Source organism: Mustela erminea, chromosome 1 (genome assembly GCF_009829155.1).
Source record: "Mustela erminea isolate mMusErm1 chromosome 1, mMusErm1.Pri, whole genome shotgun sequence".
Classification (NCBI taxonomy): domain Eukaryota; kingdom Metazoa; phylum Chordata; class Mammalia; order Carnivora; family Mustelidae; genus Mustela; species Mustela erminea.
Genome location: NC_045614.1, coordinates 20,696,723 through 20,715,548, shown reverse-complemented (window position 1 = coordinate 20,715,548; position 18,826 = coordinate 20,696,723). Strand labels below are relative to the sequence as shown.

The window sequence follows — 18,826 nt, the reverse complement described above, 5'->3', positions numbered from 1 at the left end:
CAAATTAACTCCTTTTCTTTTGCACTGTTATAACTTCCATTTTTAATTTTCCTATGTATACCATGCAACTGGAAAAATGGAACAGCTGTTTTCAAATTTTAAGTAAAAATAAATAAGTAAATAAAAGACCCATAAAGCACTCTGAATAAAGGAAGCTTCTAGGCAATATAAAAGTATCTCCAAATTTATTTTCTCTCTGCCCCAAGTAGAAGAGAACCAGAGAACTCTCTGGACTCCCTAAAATTGGCTATACTATCATCTCACCCCATCAAAGCTCTGCTGGCCTGTAGAGAAAGTGAAGCCCAGAGTGTCTCCTTGACTGCTCCCCACCCCGCAGTTGTTCATGTTTAAAGGCCTCATTGCTCTGCCAAGATACATGGTCTACTACCTCTGAGCCCCATTCTGTGGCCTCTCTTCCAACCCAGGACAAACAGGAATGAAGGCGTCAGACCGACCTTCCTTTCTGTCCAGAAGAAGCTCTCCCCTTTGTAGGGCTGGAAAGGCACTGAGGGCTGAGACTGCTCTCAGACAGGCGGACATCATTAGCCTATTTCCCTGTGAACCCTCTCCTTCACATACAACAAGGCAGGGCCCAGGTTGTCCTGCATTATAAAGCGGGGCCTCTCTGCTGAATTTGCTTTGTTCTGTGTTTCTCCTATGCATTTTCTCTGGCACTGAAAAGATGCATCCTTTTCTTTCCCTGAGGTGGTGACAGCCAAGACTGGAATTTGAACTTCCATGTGGAAATAGGCATAAAAAAGAGGCCACATGTGACTTTAAGGTACACTGGGATTTGAGGCAAAACTCCCAGCTAGGTAAGAAGTTACTTTATCTTGTTTTTCCTTCTCTGTGCATCTATCTTCCCTGAAGGCCAGAGACGCTTAGGACCCAGGTAATATCATCCTTCCACAATCTCCACCTCACCACAATTTCTAGTAACTTTTACCTGATCTGCTTGCCTTCTCTCATATCATATAAGGAAAAGAAGACATCAGTGTCTTCCCCAATAGTATTGTAGGTGAAACTCTTCAGGCTGAGGAAGAAGTGGTGTGGCACTGGCATCCGACAGGTTTCCCCATGACGTGGGCGCATTGTATCTACCTAAAGAGAAAGGTGAAAAAAAAAAACAGTAAATATTTTAGTTACTTACTATACTGACCAGAAATAAAATGAGAACTAAATGACTAACTCTCCTTCTACTATCAAAGGGGATCATGTAAGAGAGACAGAAGGTGTCTTCTCTGCTAGTAGGGGAGTGCTGTGTCAATATGTTTGGTTTGAGACAGGCAAATATGTAGCTGGGAGAAGTAAACTGAGTGAAGGAGCTATGGGAACGGTAATTCCAACTTACGAGTGAACTTAATATCTTCACCAGGTCACGAACTTCTAAATTCTCCATGAACTTTTAAATTCAAAGTTATCACTTGGAGATGTCGCCCTGATGCACTTGATTTACAGTGTTAGATGGTAACAGACACCATTCTAAATGACACTTTTACTTTCTCCCAGACGGATTCATTTCAGTCTCCTAGTCTATGTTATTTCAATTGTGCTTATGTAAATTTGCACAGAGGAATGAGGGAAGACTGGCCAAATCTGCTTGGAGGTCAGGGTTATTTAGATGAAAGGCATCACACAATCAAGATGTCCGTGGTGGTTATCACTGCCTGTTGGCATCCCCATGCTGTGACAACTTCAAGTGCCAAGGGAAAAGACTTGGAGGCCTAGTTAGGTTGCTTACCTGGGATGTGCTTTGCTGGACACTCTGCCGGCTAGATAAGTGCTATGGAAAGAAAGAAAGAAAAATTCACTCACCTGGGAAGGAAACTAACTTTTATGAAGCACCCTCTATATGCGAGGCATTCTGCAGTCTTTTATATATATGTTCTCACTTAAGTCTGATAACATTTTTAGAACAATGCTATTTGTATTTAATGGAAGCAACTAAAGTGGGGTGTAAGGAAGTGATGTGCTGAAGCTCATACAGCAAGAAGGTGGCCAAGCCTAGATTGTAACTCAAGCCTCACCAGCTCAAAGCCCCAGCTAAGTCACAGGTGCTCCCTCTGGATCTGTGCTTTGTCACTGTCCTCTCCACACCCTCTACCACATCCCAAGCCTTGAGATCCAGCTTCTTTAGGCTCTCTACACTGGAGGAGGTATAGTCTTTAAACCCAAACATGCTGTTCCTTTGCTGCTGGCTGATGTTAGAAGAAGCAGATTCCAATCCTAGCTACATGCAAATGAGTCGTGAAATCAGATAAACTGCTTAGTCTGTGCAAAAGACAGTTTCCTCAGCTATAAAACTCGACATAAAGCTTTTATTGTCTTCCTCACAGAGTTATTGTGAGGCTTAAATTACTTAATGGAAAGCAGCATGATACATTAGTTTGGGACCTAAATGCAGAAGTCAGGACACTTGGTTTTAAATCTTGACTCACCTTTGTGTTTGCTCATCTATAAAGTAAGGATAACGTTTTGTACTGAATTTAACCTCACAGGCTTTTGTGCAGATTAACCTGCCATGGAACCTATCATAATTTAAGTGGCTGACCATTCTTATTTTATTGTTATTGATATTCTTCTTTAGAAGTAGTTATTATAGAAAAGTCAGTCATATTTAGAAGAAAACCCTGGCCAAGAAGAATTGTGGGTTCACAACAGTGCAGTCCCTAGTCTTGGTAAACTCAACAATGAGAGTTTCTATCTGCTCCCTTTGGGCTTCAGAAGTGTGAAATAGCACTCATTTGGTGAGTTAGTCTATATCACATGGGTAGGAAGGATGGCTGCTGAGTAGAATGGTTTCATTTCTTTTTTTTCTTGTACCCAATTTTCATAACAGTTTTATTTGTAAAAGCCCCAAAGTAAAAATAACGTAAATGTCCATCAGTAGAAAAATGGGTAAAAATTTTTTTTAATTTAAATTCAATTAGCCAACACATAGTACATCATTAGTTTTCATGATAGGGTTTAATGATTACTAGTTGCATATAACACACAGTGCTCATCACATCACATTCCCTCCTTAATTTTATTTAGGGTTAAATGTGTGTATTTGGAAAACTGAATACAATTAAATATTAATTTAAATGCATCTTACTAGTTGTATTTGCTAATTATTAAATATTCATGTGTATTTTTAGCTATATTAGTTAATTATTATTGACTGTTAATGTTCATTCATAGGACTATTTGTTCCCATGATATATATTAAATATAATAAAATAGGCCTCCACCTGGGCGCCTGGGTGGCTCAGTGGGTTAAGCCGCTGCCTTTGGCTCAGGTCATGGTCTCAGGGTCCTGGGATCGAGTCCCGCATCGGGCTCTCTGCTCAGCAGGGAGCCTGCTTCCTCCTCTCTCTCTCTGCCTGCCTCTCTGCCTACTTGTAATCTCTCTCTGTCAAATAAATAAATAAAATCTTTAAAAAAAAAATAGGCCTCCACCAGCTCAGGAAATCATCACACAGAATGTATACATACAAAAATATCCATCATATACTAAAAAGCTTTTAAAAAAATCAAGCTTTCAAAAAAAATCAAGTTTTCTACAGTTTACCGACCCATATCCTACTGGCCTAAAATGCTTTCCATTGTTTTATTTTTTTAGGGGTTGCATTAAGTCATTCTTCTCAAGCAGATTTGCTGATTAACTCTTAAAAATGAACTACCAATCTTAAACATAAATGTTCAATTATAACTAGATATAGGAGTTTACAGCTAATTTCATTATAAAACATCCCTTTTGACAATAACAAATGTCATTCTAGATTTCAGAAGCATCAAATTTGAGGAGAACTTTCAAGCCAGTTTAAAAGTGCACCGCATGGGTGGCCAAAGAAAGGCACCAAAACTGGTATTCTGGAATGTCTCTTATGGCACTATAAGGAGAAACCACTTCCCTGTTACCAGGCAGCATCAGTTGGCTAGCTGATACGTTCCTCTGTATTATCTCCATGTTTGCTACCCAACTCGAGACTGCCCTCCCAGGGAGCAAAAAACCCTATCTTAATCATCTTTATATCCTAAGTACATCAGGCAATTTACAATGTACATCAAATATAAATTAGTTAAAAATTGCATGGACATTGCTAGTGGGAGTATATATAATCGTTGTGGAAAAAAATATGGCCAAATGTATTAGAGCTGAAGATGTGATTACCTAATCATTCAGTAATTTGTCTCCTGGTTATAAACTTCATAGTATTCAAAGATCTTTGTGAGTATATATAAAATATTTGACAGGCCAGATTTCTGTCTGTCTATCTGTCTGGCCAACCAAATACTAATACTTTTTTTTTCTTAAAGATTCTTTTTATTTGACAGAGAGAGAGCACAGCAGGCAGAGAAGTAGGCAGAGGGAGAGGGAGAAGGAGGCTCCCTGCTAAACAGGGAGCCCGATGTGGGACCTGATCCCAGGACCCTTGGATCATGATCTGGGCAAAAGGCAGATGCCCAACTGACTGAGCCACTCAGGCGCCCCAATATTAACACTTCTTTCTTTTAAATCTGTATTTCTGTTAATACTGGTAACTTATCTTTTTATCCAAGTTTATTTTATCCAAGTTTTCTCATTTATTACCAGATAATTAAACAAAATATTCTGTTACAACTGCTTTTGTGTCCTTTATGTTTGGAATAAATTTGGAATAAATTTTCCTTTCTCATTAAAAAAGTTTTAAAAATGTATACACTGCTTTACTGTAGTAATGCCAAATTTCCCCTACACAGAAAGCATTTTCATACCTTTTAAGTCTCTGGTTCATTTAATCTACATAAGTCTAACAATATGGAAAAAAGAAACCCTACAACTTTAGATATTCTATTCACCTGAATAACACATTTAATTGCCTGCTATATATGTTTAGAATTGTGTTAAGTGTTGTGGGTCTTACAGGGGAATATAAGATATATCTAGTCAGGATCACTAATAAAATGATGCTTCATTGTTAGTAAATAATCCAATCAATTGATTTAAGTCCAGAAATGGAAGTACAAACATTGATCTAATAAAAATATTAATCAGCACTAGAAGATAACAGACTAACACTATTCCCAACACATGCTCATGTAGAAAAATAATAGCATAACAGGAGGTTACAATGTGAGTGCTCTGTTAGATCTTTCCATAAATTAGAAGCTTTTATATAATCTTCAAGTTGTCTATATTCTCCAAAGAGGCATAGCTAATTACAATTAACATAAATGCTATGTTGTTGCCATTCAAAATGCTTTCTAGTTTGGGTAGCACTAATTCTCTGTTGCTGAAAGTGGGTTTGGACATGTTATTAAGCAGAAGCAAGAGTTGAGAAGCAGGTGAACCAGGTGGTGGGTATTAGAGAGGGCACGGATTGCATAGAGCACTGGGTATGGTGCAAAAATAATGAATACTGTTATGCTGAAAATAAATAAATAAATTAAAAAAAAAGAGTTGAGGAGCGTTACAGGCTTCCTCTGATTCTTGTCATATAGAAGAGGAAATCCATTTGTGCATTTAAAGAGTTTTTTTTTTTTTATCAATTATTACCACTCAGTACTTGCACAGGGGATTGGTTGGTGGTTTTTTTTGTTTTTGTTTTTGTTTTGTTTTGTTTTGTTTTTTTAGGAAAAACAACATGCTCTAAATGTAAGCTTGAGGTATAATTCTATTCATTAAGTTTTCATGTAAAATGAGTGACAAAGAGTATTAAAATCATAAAGTTTCACATGGAGTCTTTGTAATCTCCAGTAATAGACTTAAGTGTTAATACAAAAAGGCTCCAAAAGGTTATTCCTCTGAAACTTGTTGATAACTTTAAGAATTAACTCAGACACTTACTGTGCATTTACCATATGCAAATTAACATAAAATAAGTGGTTTTCAATAAATTTGTGGACTTTCAAAAGGTTGGTTTCAAATTGTTTTTTCTTCACCTTATTCAGTTCTTTCTATCTAAAAACAAATATATAGGATAAAAGACAGAAAAATCAGCATGAAATGAAAAAAATAAAAAGGGGCTTGAAACTTTCTTTGGCCTTTTGGATAAGTCAACTTTTTAAAATTAACATTTAAATGTATTAAAAGTAATATAAGCACATAGTATTAAAAGTTAAATAACGCTAAAAGTCTTGCAATAAAATTACTGGTCCTATATTCAACCTGTACTATTTGCTAGAGATAAGTACTTTCAACTCTTTATAATTTTTTCCTAAAATTTATCAAGTATTTCTAAATGTCACATTTATATTGTTCTCTTCTTATGCAGTTTTAGATTTATCTATTTGCTTCTTATAATGGCAGCTGAGGATCTTAACATCTGTTTATATCCATTTCCCTTTCCTAATACCTTCTATTTTCCTAATACCTCACAAGTTTTGGTTAAAACTTATGGAGATGGGTTAACATGGAGGCCATGGGGATATGGAGAGGAGAAGTGAGTTGGGGGAAATCGGAGGGGGAGACGAACCATGAGAGACTGTAGAAACAAACTGAGGATTTTGGAAGGGAGAGGGATGGTAGGTTGGGGGAGCCAGGTGGTGGGTATTATGGAGGGCACGTATTGCATGGAGAACTGGGTGTGGTGCATAAACAATGAATTCTGAACACTGGAAAGAGATAAAAAGAAAAAAAAAAAAGAACAGACCAAAAAAGAAAAAGTTGTGTTTGAATGCAAACAACAACAACAACAACACCTTATTTATAAGATTGTAACTTTTAAATATTGTTTATTGAGGGATAGCTGGCTGGCTCCATCTGTTGAGCGTCTGCCTTCAGCTCAGGTCATGATCTCAGGGTCCTGGGATCAAGCCCCACATCAGGCTCTCTGCTCAACTGGGAGCCTGCTTTTCCCTCTTCTCCCAACATGTGCTCTCTATTGTTATCTCTGTCTTTCTCTCTCAAATAAATAAAATATTTTAAAATAAATATTGTTTACTGATGGACCAAATAGTGTACTTCAATTATATTTCCTTTCTTCTACTACCTTCTGCTTTTGTTTTAGGAATCTTAATTTTATTTAAATTATACTCCTCTTATGTCCTCCAAAGCTCTACAAAATACATTTAAAAAAAAAAAACCTTTCAAAAACATTCTCCATATGGTAAAACTACCACATATTCTCTGAAGTCATTTTTCTCCTGGAGAGGCTTCCTGGCTGCCCTTGTGCTCTCATCAGAACAAGTTACTCTCTAGGCCTATTACCCTCCAACGGAGTCCTAATTCTTTGTGCCTCTCCTTGAGTCACAGTGCCTTTCCTGGATGGCACATATAGCCTCTTTTGGTTTACTCCCTCATTTTAAACAAATAATTTATCCTTCAGTAGTTTCCTGAAAAAAGGTTTAAAGAGGCTTTTTGTTTTGATAATTGGAATGACCAGAATTTTCTTTAGGCTACTTTCCCATTTGATTGAGAATGTGGTTGAATAAAAATAGAAATCTAGGTCAAATTTTATTTTCCCTCAGAATTTTAAAGGCAATATTTCATTATTTTTTAGTTTTCAATGTTGCTATTAAGAAGACAGATGCTATTCTTATGACAAATCCTTAGTAGGTGACCTATTTCTCTTGCTGGAAACGTTCAGCTTTAGTGAGCTGAAGTTTCATAATTAAGTGCTAAATACTTATTGGGCCCTTTCACTCTGGACACTCATATCTATGTTCTGGGAAAGGTTTTTTCCACCCAGCTTCACTGAGATATAATTGACATATAATATTATATAAGTGTAAGGTGCACAACATGATGATTTTTTACACTTAAAATGTTGCAAAATGAGTACCACAATAAGGTTAGTTAACACATCTTTTGTCTGACATAATTACCTTTCTGTTGTTGGCATGGTGAGAATGTTCAAGATCTACTTTTTTTTTTTTAACAACTTTCAAGTACAAAATACACTACTGTTAACTATAGTCACCATGCTTCACATTAGATCCCAGAACGTAAATCCTCTTACAACTAGTATCTCCTCACTTCCCCTACTCCCCTGCCCCTGGCAACTCCCAACTTACTCTGTTTTTAATGAGTTCAGCTTTTTTAGATTTCACATATAAGTGAGATCATAAGTATATGCCATTCTCTGACTTATTTCACTTAGTATAATGCTCTCAAGTTTTATCCATGTTGTCACAAATGGCAGTATTTCTGTCTTTACTATGGATGATTAATATTCCATTGTATATACATCATATTTTATTTATCCATTCATTCATCAATGGACACTTTGGTTGTTTCTATGTCTTGGCTATTATGAATAATACTGCAATGCACAAGGAAGTATAGCTATCTCTTTGAGATCCTGATTTCAATTCCTTTGATATATACCCAGAAGTAGAATTGCTGGATCATATGGTAGTTCTATTTTCTATTCTTTTTTTTTTGAGGAATCTCCATTCTGTTTTTTATAGTGACTGTACAAATTTGTATTTCCAACAAGAGTGCACAAGAGTTCTCTTTTCTTTTTTTAAAGATCAATTTATTTTAGAGAGAGAGTGAGTGAGTTCAAGTTGGGGGAGAGGCAGAGGGAGAGAATCTTAAACAGACTCCTCATTGAGTATGGAGCCTGATGATCTGGGGCTCAACCTCAAGACCCTAAGATCATGACCTGAGCAGAAATCGCAGGTGGGTCGCTCAACTGACTGAGCCACCCAGATACCACAGGAGTTCTCTTTTCTATACATCCTTGCCACTATTTATCTCATCTTTTAAAAACACTTTCTCTTTTATTTTTGATCAGTATAATATAATTGACATACATTGTTATATTAATTTCAGGAGTACAATAATACTATACAATACTGTATGTTATCTAATGTTCACCACAGTTAAGTGTAGACACCATCTGTCACCATTTGATATTATTACAATATTATTGACTATATTCCCTATGCTGTACTTTCCACTCCATGAATTATTTATAACTGGAAGTTTGTACCTCATGTCTTTCTGATGACAGGCACTCTAACAGGTGTGAGGTAATATTTGATTGTGGTTTTGATTTGCACTTCCTAAATGACTGGCGATACTGAATACCTTTTCATGTATTTTTGTGTCTTCTTTAGAAAAATGTCAAATACTCTGACCATTTCAAAAATCAGATTATTTGGTTTCTTACTCTTGAACTTTAGGAGTTCCTTACGTATTTTGGATATTAACTCTTTGTCACCTTTGTGGTTTGTGAATATTTTCTTCTATCCTGTAGGCTGATTTGTCATTTTGTTGATTGTTTCTTTTGCTGTACAGAATCGACTTTGTTTTAATGTTGTCTCACTTGTTGATTTTCGCTTTCACTGATGTGCTCTTGGTGTCATATTCAAAAAAATATCATCAACACCAATGTCAAGCAGCTTTGCTCTGTTTTCTTCTGAGAGATTACAGTTTCAGGTCTAATATTTAATCCATTTATAGTTAATTTTTGTGAGTGGTTGTAAGACAGAGGTACAATTTTATTCTTCTGCATGTGAATATCCAATTTTCCCAACATTTACTGAAGAGACTATCCTTTCCTCATTGAATATTAATAATGTTCCTGTCAAATATTAGTTCACCCTATATGTGTGGGTTTACTACTGGGGTCTCAGTTCTGTTCCATTGGTCTGTGCACCTATTTTAATGCCAGTACCACAATGGTTTTGTTTTGTTTTGCACACTGTTTTGATTACTATACATTTATAATATAGCTTGAAATCAGAAAGTGTGATACCTCCAGCTTTGTTCTTTCTCAAGACTGGTTGGCTATACAAGGTATATTGTAGTTCCATTGAATTTTAGGATTGTTTTTTCTATTTCTGGAAAATCCCACTGGCATTTTGATAAGGATTGTATTGAGTCTATCCATGGCTTTATGCAGTATGGACATTTTAAGAATATTAATTTTTCAGGCGCCTGGGTGGCTCAGTGGGTTAAGCCTCTGTCTTCGGCTCAGGTCATGATCTCAGGGTCCTGGGATTGAGCCCTGCATTGGGCTCTCTGCTCAGCGGGGAGCCTGCTTCGCCTCCTCTCTCTGTCTACTTTTGATCTCTCTCTCTGTCAAATAAATAAATACAATCTTTGAAAAAAAAGAATATTAATTCTTCTAATTCATAAACATGGGATATCTTTCCATTTACTTGTGTCTTCTTTAATGTCTTTCACCAACGTCACAATTTTTAGTGTATAGCTCTTTCATGTCCTTGATTAAATTATTCCTAAGTATTTTATTGTTTTTGATGCTATTGTAAATGGGACTGTTTTCTTTATTTCTTTTTCAGATAGTTCATTGTTAGTATATTCTGACTTTTGCAATTAACTTTTTAAAAAATTTTATTTCTTTTCAATGTTACAGAATTCATTGTTTAGGCACCACACCCAGTGCTCCATGTAATACATGCCCTCCATAATACCCACCATCAGTTTCACCCGACTCCCCACCCAGTTAACTTTTGCATGTTGATTCTGTATTCTGAAACTTTACTGAATTCATTAGTTAGCAGTTTGAGGGGAGAAGCTTCCAGATTTTCTCTATATAAGGTCATGTCATATGCAGATAGAAACAATTTTACTTCTCCCTTACCAATTTGGATGGCTTTTCTTTTTCTTCTTGCCTAATCACTCTGGCTAAAACTTCTAATACTATGTTGAAAAGGAATGGTGAGATTAGGTACCCTTGTCTGGTTTTGATGTTAGAGGAAAAGCTTCCAACATTTCACTGTTGAGCATGATGTCAACTGTGGACTTGTCACAGTCGTCTTTATCATGTTGAGGTATGTAGCTTCTGTGTCCATTTTGTTGAGAGCTTCTGTTTTTTAATATTTATTTTAGAGAGAGAGAGGGAGAGAGATGGGGGTGGTGAGGGGAAGAGGAAGAGGGAAAGAGAGTCCTGAGCAGACTCTGTGTTGAGCACGGAGCCCAATTTGGGGCTTGATCTCATAACACTGATATCACAACATGAACTGAAACCAACAGTTGGGCACTCAACCAACTGCACCACCCATATGCTCATTTTGTTGAGAGTTTTTATCATGAAAGGATGTTGAATTCTGTCAAGTGCTTTTTCTGCATCTATTGAAATGATCATATGGTTTCAATTTATCATTCCATTAATATGATGTATTATCACCTTTATGCTGAACAATCCTTGAAATTCAGAAATAAATCCCACTTGCTCATGGTGTATGATACCTCTAATGAGTTATTGAATTTGATTTGCTAGTATTTTGTTGAGAATTTTGCATCTCTATTCATCAGAAATATTGGTCTGTAGATTTTTTAAAAAAATTATGTTCAGTTAGTCAACGTATAGCAATCATTAGCTTTTGAGTGTTCAGTGATTCATTAATTGTTATAGGCAATTCATTAATTGCCTATAACATCCAGTGCTCATCACAACACATGCCCTCCTTAATAGCAATTATCCAGTTACCCCAACCCCCACCCCTTCCTTCAGTAATCCTCCAGTTTAGTGTCCTTATCTGACTTTTGGTATCAGGAAAATGCTAGCCTTGTAAAATAAGTCTGGGAATATTCCCTCCTCTTCAATTTTTTGGAAGACTCTGAAAAGGACTAGTATTCATTCTTCTTAAATGTTCAACAAATGTCACCCATGAAGCCATTTTATCCTCAGCTTTTCTTTGTTGGGAAGTTTTTGGTTACTGAGTCACCCTACTTACTTGTTAATAGTCTGTTCAGCCTTTCTATTTCTTCTTGATTTAGTCTTGGTAGATTGTATGTTTCATCTAGATTGCCCAATTTGTTGACATATAATTATTCACACTAGTCTCTTATTATCATTTATATTTGTTGTATCAGTTGTAATGTCCTCTTTTATCTATAATTTCATTTACTTGAGTTCTTTTTTCTTGGCAAGTCTAGCTAAAGGTTTGTCAATTCTATCTTTTTAAAAAACCCAATTCTTAGTTTCCTTCCTTAATCTTTTCTATTGCTTTTCTGTTCATTTTCTATATTTTTAGCAGAGCTTTATCTCCTTCCTTCTGCTAAATTTGGACTGAATCACCTCCTTCCTTCTGCTAAATTTGGACTTAGTTTGTTATTTTTCTAGTTCTTTGAGGTACAAAGATCAGTTACTTGAGATTTTTCTTAATGTAAGCATTAATTACTATAAACTTTCCCCTTAGAACTGCTTTATTTTTAAATTTATTTAATGTTTGATAAGTGTTAGTATGTTGTGTTTCCATTTTTTGTTTCAAGATTTTTTTTAAATTTCCCTTTTGATTTCTTCCATGCCCCACTGGTTATTCAGGAGTGTGGTGTTTAATTTTCACATATTTGTGAATTTTCCAGCTTTCTTCCTATTATTGATTTCTAGTTTTGGAAATGTTGAAAAACAAAAATAAAACTGGGGGCATCACGTTATCTGATTTCAAGCTTTATTACAAAGCTGTGATCACCAAGACAGCATGGTACTGGCATAAAAACAGACACACAGACCAGAGGAACAGGGTAGAGAGCCCAGATATGGACCTTAAATTCTAGGGGCAAATAATCTTCGACAAAACAGGAAAAAATATACAGTGGAAAAAAGACAGTCTCTTCAATAAATGGTGCTGGGAAAACTGGGCAGCTATATGCAGAAAAATGAAACTCGACCATTCTCTTACACCGTACACAAAGATAAACTCAAAATGGATAAAAGACCTCAATGTGAGACAGGAATCCATCAGAATCCTAGAGGAGAACATACGCAGTAACCTCTTCTCCTCTTTCAAGACATGTCTCCAAAGGCAAAGGAAACAAAAGCAAAGATGAACTTTAGGGACTTCATCAAGATCAAAAGCTTCTCCACAGCAAAGGAAACAGTCAACAAAACAAAGAGGCAACCCATGGAATGGGAGGATATATTTGCAAATGACAGTACAGACAAAAGGTTGATATCCAGGATCTATAAAGAACTCCTCAAACTCAACACACACAAAACAGACAATCACATAAAAAAAATGGGCAGAAGATATGATTTCTAGTTTTAAATCATTGTCATAAGAAAAAGTATTTCATATTATTTTAATCTTCTTAAATTTGTTTATACTTATCTTGTGGCCTAATGTTGCTCTATCCTGGAGATTGTCCATGTGCAATGTATGTCCTACTCTGCTTTAGGATGGGATATTCTGTATATGTGTCTTAGGTCCATTAGATCCTAAGTATAGGAACCTAAGTCAAGTCTAATGTGGCTTTATTGATTTTCTGTCTGGATTATCTATCCAGTATTGAAAGTGGGCCATTGATGACCCTACTATTATTGTATTGCTGTCTATTTCTCCCTTTAGTTTTGTTAATATTTGCTTTCTATATTTAGGTGCTCTGAAGCTAGGGGCATATACATTTATATCTGTCTTATGCTCTTAATGAGCTGACCGTTTTGTCATTATATAATCACATTATTTGTCTCATTACAGCTTTTGACTGAAAGTCTATTTTTTCTGATAAAGAATATCTACCACTTCCATATACACTATGGAGTATTATGCCTCCATCAGAAAGGATGAATACCCAACTTTTGTAGCAACATGGACAGGACTGGAAGAGATTATGTTGAGTGAAATAAGTCAAGCAGAGAGAGTCAATTATCATATGGTTTCCCTTATTTGTGGAGCATAACAAATAGCATGGAGGACAAGGGGAGTTAGAGAGGAGAAGGGAGTTGAGGGAAATTGGAAGGGGAGGTGAACCATGAGAGACTATGGACTCTGAAAAACAATCTGAGGGGTTTGAAGTGGCAGGGGGGTGGGAGGTTGGGGTACCAGGTGGTGGGTATTAGAGAGGGCACGGATTGCATGGAGCACTGGGTGTGGTGCAAAAATAATGAATACTGTTTTGCTGAAAATAAATAAAAAATAGGGACGCCTGGGTGGCTCAGTTGGTTAAGCAGCTGCCTTCGGCTCGGGTCATCATCCCAGCGTCATGGGATCGAGTCCCACATCGGGCTCCTTGCTCCGCAGGGAGCCTGCTTCTCCCTCTGACTCTGCCTGCCACTCTGTCTGCCTGTGCTCGCTCTCGCTCGCTCTCTCTCTGACAAATAAATAAATAAAAATCTTAAAAAAAAAAAAGTTAAATAAATAAAAAATAAATAAATAAATATTTTTTTAAAAGAGCCAGAAAACCAACTTTTTTCAGAAAACAGTTTTTGTAAGTGGTAATAATGAATCCTTCCCTATCAATAATTACTTTAAAGGTAAATGGATTAAATTTTCAATCAAGGACATAGAGTGGCTAAATAGATTAAGAAATGATCCAAGAATATGTTACTTACAACAGACTTACTTTAGCTTTGAGGACACACATAGGATGAGAGTAAATGGATGAGAAAAAAGATACTCCATTCAAATGGAGTGGATGGCAGTGGTTGGTATTCTTTTTTTTTTTTTTTTTCCAGCATATGACAATTGACTCTCTCTGCTTGACTTATTTCACTCAGCATAATCTCTTCCAGTCCCGTCCATGTTGCTACAAAAGTTGGGTATTCATCCTTTCTGATGGAGGTATAATACTCCATAGTGTATATGGACCACTCGTCTGTTGAAGGGCATCTTGGTTCTTTCCACAGTCTGGCGACCTTGGCCATTGCTGCTATAAACTTTGGGGTACAGATGGCCCTTCTTTTCACTACATCTGTATTTTTGGGGTAAATGCTCAGTAGTGCAATTGCAGGATCATAGAGAATTTCTATTTTTAATTTCTTGAGGAAGCCCCACACTTCTCCAAAGAGGCTTCACCAACTTGCATTCACACCAACAGTGGAAGAGGGTTCCCCTTTCTCCACATCCCCTCCCACACATGGTGTTTCCTGTCTTGCTAATTTTGGCCATTCTAACTGGTGTAAGGTGATATCTCAATGTGGTTTTAATTTGAATCTCCCTGAGGGTTAGTGATGATGAACATTTTTTCACGTGTCTGATAGCCATTTGTATGTCTTCATTGGAGAAGTGTCTGTCCAGATCTTATGCCCATTTTTTGATATGATTGTCTGTTTTGTGTGTGTTGAGTTTGAGGAGTTCATTATAGATCCTGGGTATCAACCTTTTGTCTGTACTGTCATTTGCAAATATCTTCTCCCATTCCGTGGGTTGCCTCTTTGTTTTGTTGACTGTTTCCTTTGCTGTGCAGAAGCTTTTGATTTTGATGAAGTCCCAAAAGTTATTGGCTCTTTTTATAGTTCCTTCATTCCTGTCCTCCTCTCTTGCTGTCTTTCTTTGTGAATTGATGATTTTCCACAGTGGTATGCTTTGATTCCCTTCTCTTTATTTCACATGTATCTAATGTAGGTTTTTGCTTTCTGGTTACATGAGATGTTATAAGATGTTACATAAAACATCTTATAGCTGTAACAATCTATTTTAGGATAATTAGAACTTAACTGCAACCCCATACAAAATCTCTACCCTTTTACTCAACCCTTCCTCCTTTATGTTTTAGATGTTCTAATTTATATGTTTTTATATTGTATATCCATTAGCCAATTATATTAGCAATAGTAACTTTTTTCATGTTTCAAGTTTTTATTTAAATTCTAGTTAGTTAACATAGAGTGTAATATCAGTTTCAGGAGTAAAATTTAATGACTCATTATTTACATATAACACCCAGTGCTCATCACCACAAGTGCCCTCCTTAATATCCATCACCCATTTTGCCCACAACCTACCCCTCTTCTCCAGCAATCCTTAGATTATTCTTTATAGTTAAGAGTCTTATGTTCACCTCCCTCTCTATTTTTTCCCCTTATGTTTATCTGTTTTGTTTTCTTAAATTCCACATATGAATGAAGTCAATCGGTATTTGTCTTCCTCTGATTGACTTACTTAATTTAGCACAACATAGTCTAGCTCCATCCATGTTGTTGCAAATGGCAAGACTTTATTCCTTTTTATGGCTGAATAATATTCCATTGCATATATTTATCCATTCATCAGTCAATGGACATTTAGGTTCTTTCCATAATTTGGCCATTGTTGATCATGCTGCTATAAACATCAGGGTGTATGTGCCCCTCTGAATCAGTATTTTTGTATCCTCTGGGTAAAAACCTAGTAATGCAATTGCTGGGTCATAGGGTAGTTCTATTTTTAACTTTTTGAGGAAATTCCATACTGTTGCAGAGTGGCTGCACAGGTTTGTATTCCCACCAACAGTGTTATGAGTGTTCCTCTTCCTTCACATCTTAGCCAACACCTGTTGTTTCTTGTGTTGCCGATTTTAGCCATTCTGACTGTTTTGAGGTGATATCTCATTTGTAGTTTTTAATTTATATTTCCCTGATGATGAGTGAGGATGTGCATCTTTTCATGTGTCTGTTGACCATCTAGATGTCTTCTTTGGAAAAATGTCTGTTCATGTCTTCTGCCCATTTCTTAATTGGATTATTCATTTTTTGGGTGTTGAGTTTGCTAAGTTCTTTATAGATTTTAGATCCTAACCCTTTATCAGATATGCCATTTTCAAATATCTTTTCCCATTCTGAAGGCTGCCTTTTAGTTTTGTTGATTGTTTCCTTCACTGTGCAGAAGCTTTTTAACTTGATGAAGCCTCAGTACTTCATTTTTGCTTCTGTTCCCCTTGCCTCCAGAGATGTATCTAGTAAGAAACTGCCAAGACTAATATCAAAGAGGTTTCTGCTGGTGTTGTCCTCTAGGATTTTAGTGGTTTCCTATTCAGGTCTATCATCCATTTTGAACTTATATTTGTGTGTGGTGTAAAAAAGTGGTCTAGTTTCATTATTCTGCATGTTGCTGTCCAGTTTTCCTAATACCATTTGTTTAAGAGAATGTCTCTTTTCCACTGGATATCCTGGTTTGTCAAAGATTAGTTAACCATATAGTTGTGGATCCATTCCTGGGTTATCTATTCTGTTCCACTGATCTACGTGTCTGGTTTTTGTGTTAGCTATAGTTATTTTAAAATTTTTCTGCCCTTTAACCTTTACTAGAGTTATAGACCATCATATGATAGTACTAGAATATTCTGAATTTGACTATATACTTATCTTTACCATGTGTTTTATATTTTCCTGCATTTTCATGCCATTAATTAACCTTTTTCTTTTTTCATGTCAGCTTGAAGAACTTGCAGTGCTTCTTGTAGGGCAGGTCTAGTAATTTTGAACTCCCTCAGCTTTTGTCTGGGAAAATCTTTTTATTTCCTTTATTTATTTCTGAAGGACAATTTTCCTGAGCAAAGTATTGTTGGCTGGTAGGTTTTTTTTTTTTCTTTCAGTACTTTGAATATATCATCCCCTTCTCTCCTGGCCTACAAGATTTCTGCTAAGAAATATGCTCATAGCCCTATGAGGGTTACCTTGTAAGTGACAAGCTTCTTTTTTATTGTTGCTTTCAAGATTCTTTGATTTTTTAAAAATATTTTATTTATTTGACACAGAGAGACAGCAGCAGAACACAAGCAGGGGGAATGGGAGGGGAAGAAGCAGGCTTCCTGCCTAGCAGGGAGCCCAGTGTGGGGCTGGATTGCAGGATGCTGGGATCAAGACCTGGGCTGAAGGCAGATGCTTAATGACTGAGCCACCCAGGCACCCAAGATTCTTTCATTTTTACAGTTTTATTGTAAAGCCTTGGAGAAGATCTCATTGAGGATTGAAATTGTTTGGAGAATTACAAATATCATGAATTTGGATGTCCAAACCTCTCCCTGGATTTGGAAAGTTCTCAGCCATTATCACCTTAAAAAAGCTTTCTTCCCCTTCTCCTTCTCTTCTTTGGTACTCTAATAATATGTAGATTAATTCTCTTAACGGTGCCCTAGAAGTCCCACAGAATTTTTTCATTTTTCATTTCCATCATTCAATTTTTTCATTCTCTTTTTGACTGGATAATTTCAATTTATCTGTCTTTGAGTTCACTGATTCTCCTGCTTAGTCCATTTCTGTTAGTTAAGCTCTTTATTGAATTCTTTTTTTTTTTAAAAGATTTTATTTATTTGTTTGACAGACAGAGATCACAAGTAGGCAGGAGGGAGAGAGGAGGAAGCAGGCTCACCGCCGAGCAGAGAGCCTGATGCGGGACTCAATCTCAGGACCCTGAGATCACGACCCGAGCTGAAGGCAGAGGCTTTAAACCACTGAGCCACCCAGGCGCCCCGAATTCTTTTTTTTTTTTTTAATTATGTTCGGTTAACCACTGTATAGTACATAATTAGATTTTGATGTAGTGTTCAATGATTCATTGTTATATATAACACCCAGTGCTCATCATAGCACGTGGTCTCCTCAATGCCATCACCCTCTTATCCCCTCCTCCAACCTCCTCTCCTCTGAAACCCTCAGATTGTTTTTCGGGGTCCATAGTCACTCATGGTTCATCTCCCTCTCTGATTTCTCCCCCTTTGGATTTCCCTCCCTTCCTCTATGGTCCTCCATGCTATTGCTTATGTTCCACATCTGAGTGAAACCATATGATAATTGTCTTTCTCTGCTTGATGACTTCACTTAACATAATCTCCAGTTCCATCCATGTCAATGGAAATGGTAGGTATTCATTGTCTCTGATGGCTGAATAATACTCCATTGTGTGTATGTACCACATCTTCTTTATCCATTCATCTGTTGAAGGGCATCTTGGCTCCTTCCACACTTTGGCTATTGTGGACATTGCTGCTATGAACATTGTGTGCATGTGCCCCTTCTTTTCACTACATCTATATCTTTGGGGTAAATACCTAGTAGTGCAATTGCCAGGTCTTAGGATAGTTCTATTCTTGACACCTTGAGGAAACTTCACACTGTTTTCCCAGAATGGCTGTACCAGCTTGCATTCCCACCAACAGTGTAAGAAAGTTCCCCTTTCTCCACATCCTCGCCAACATTTGTTGTTTCCTGTTTTGTTAATTTTTGTCATTCTAACTGATGTAAGGTGG

At 36.7% G+C, this 18,826-nt stretch overlaps 1 protein-coding gene across 6 annotated transcripts in view; it reads right to left on the bottom strand.

Moving 5' to 3' along the window:
* The window catches only part of DOCK3 (dedicator of cytokinesis 3), a 562,865-nt gene that overhangs the window by 162,962 nt on the left and 381,077 nt on the right, over positions 1 to 18,826 (bottom strand). For all 6 annotated transcript variants that reach the window (XM_032320930.1, XM_032320975.1, XM_032320941.1 and 3 more), the window contains exons 8-9: positions 1,742 to 1,783; positions 947 to 1,101 (exon numbers count right to left, since the gene is read on the bottom strand). In XM_032320930.1, coding sequence (XP_032176821.1) covers positions 947 to 1,101; positions 1,742 to 1,783 — 197 coding nt within the window. The remainder of the gene's footprint in view (positions 1 to 946; positions 1,102 to 1,741; positions 1,784 to 18,826) is intronic.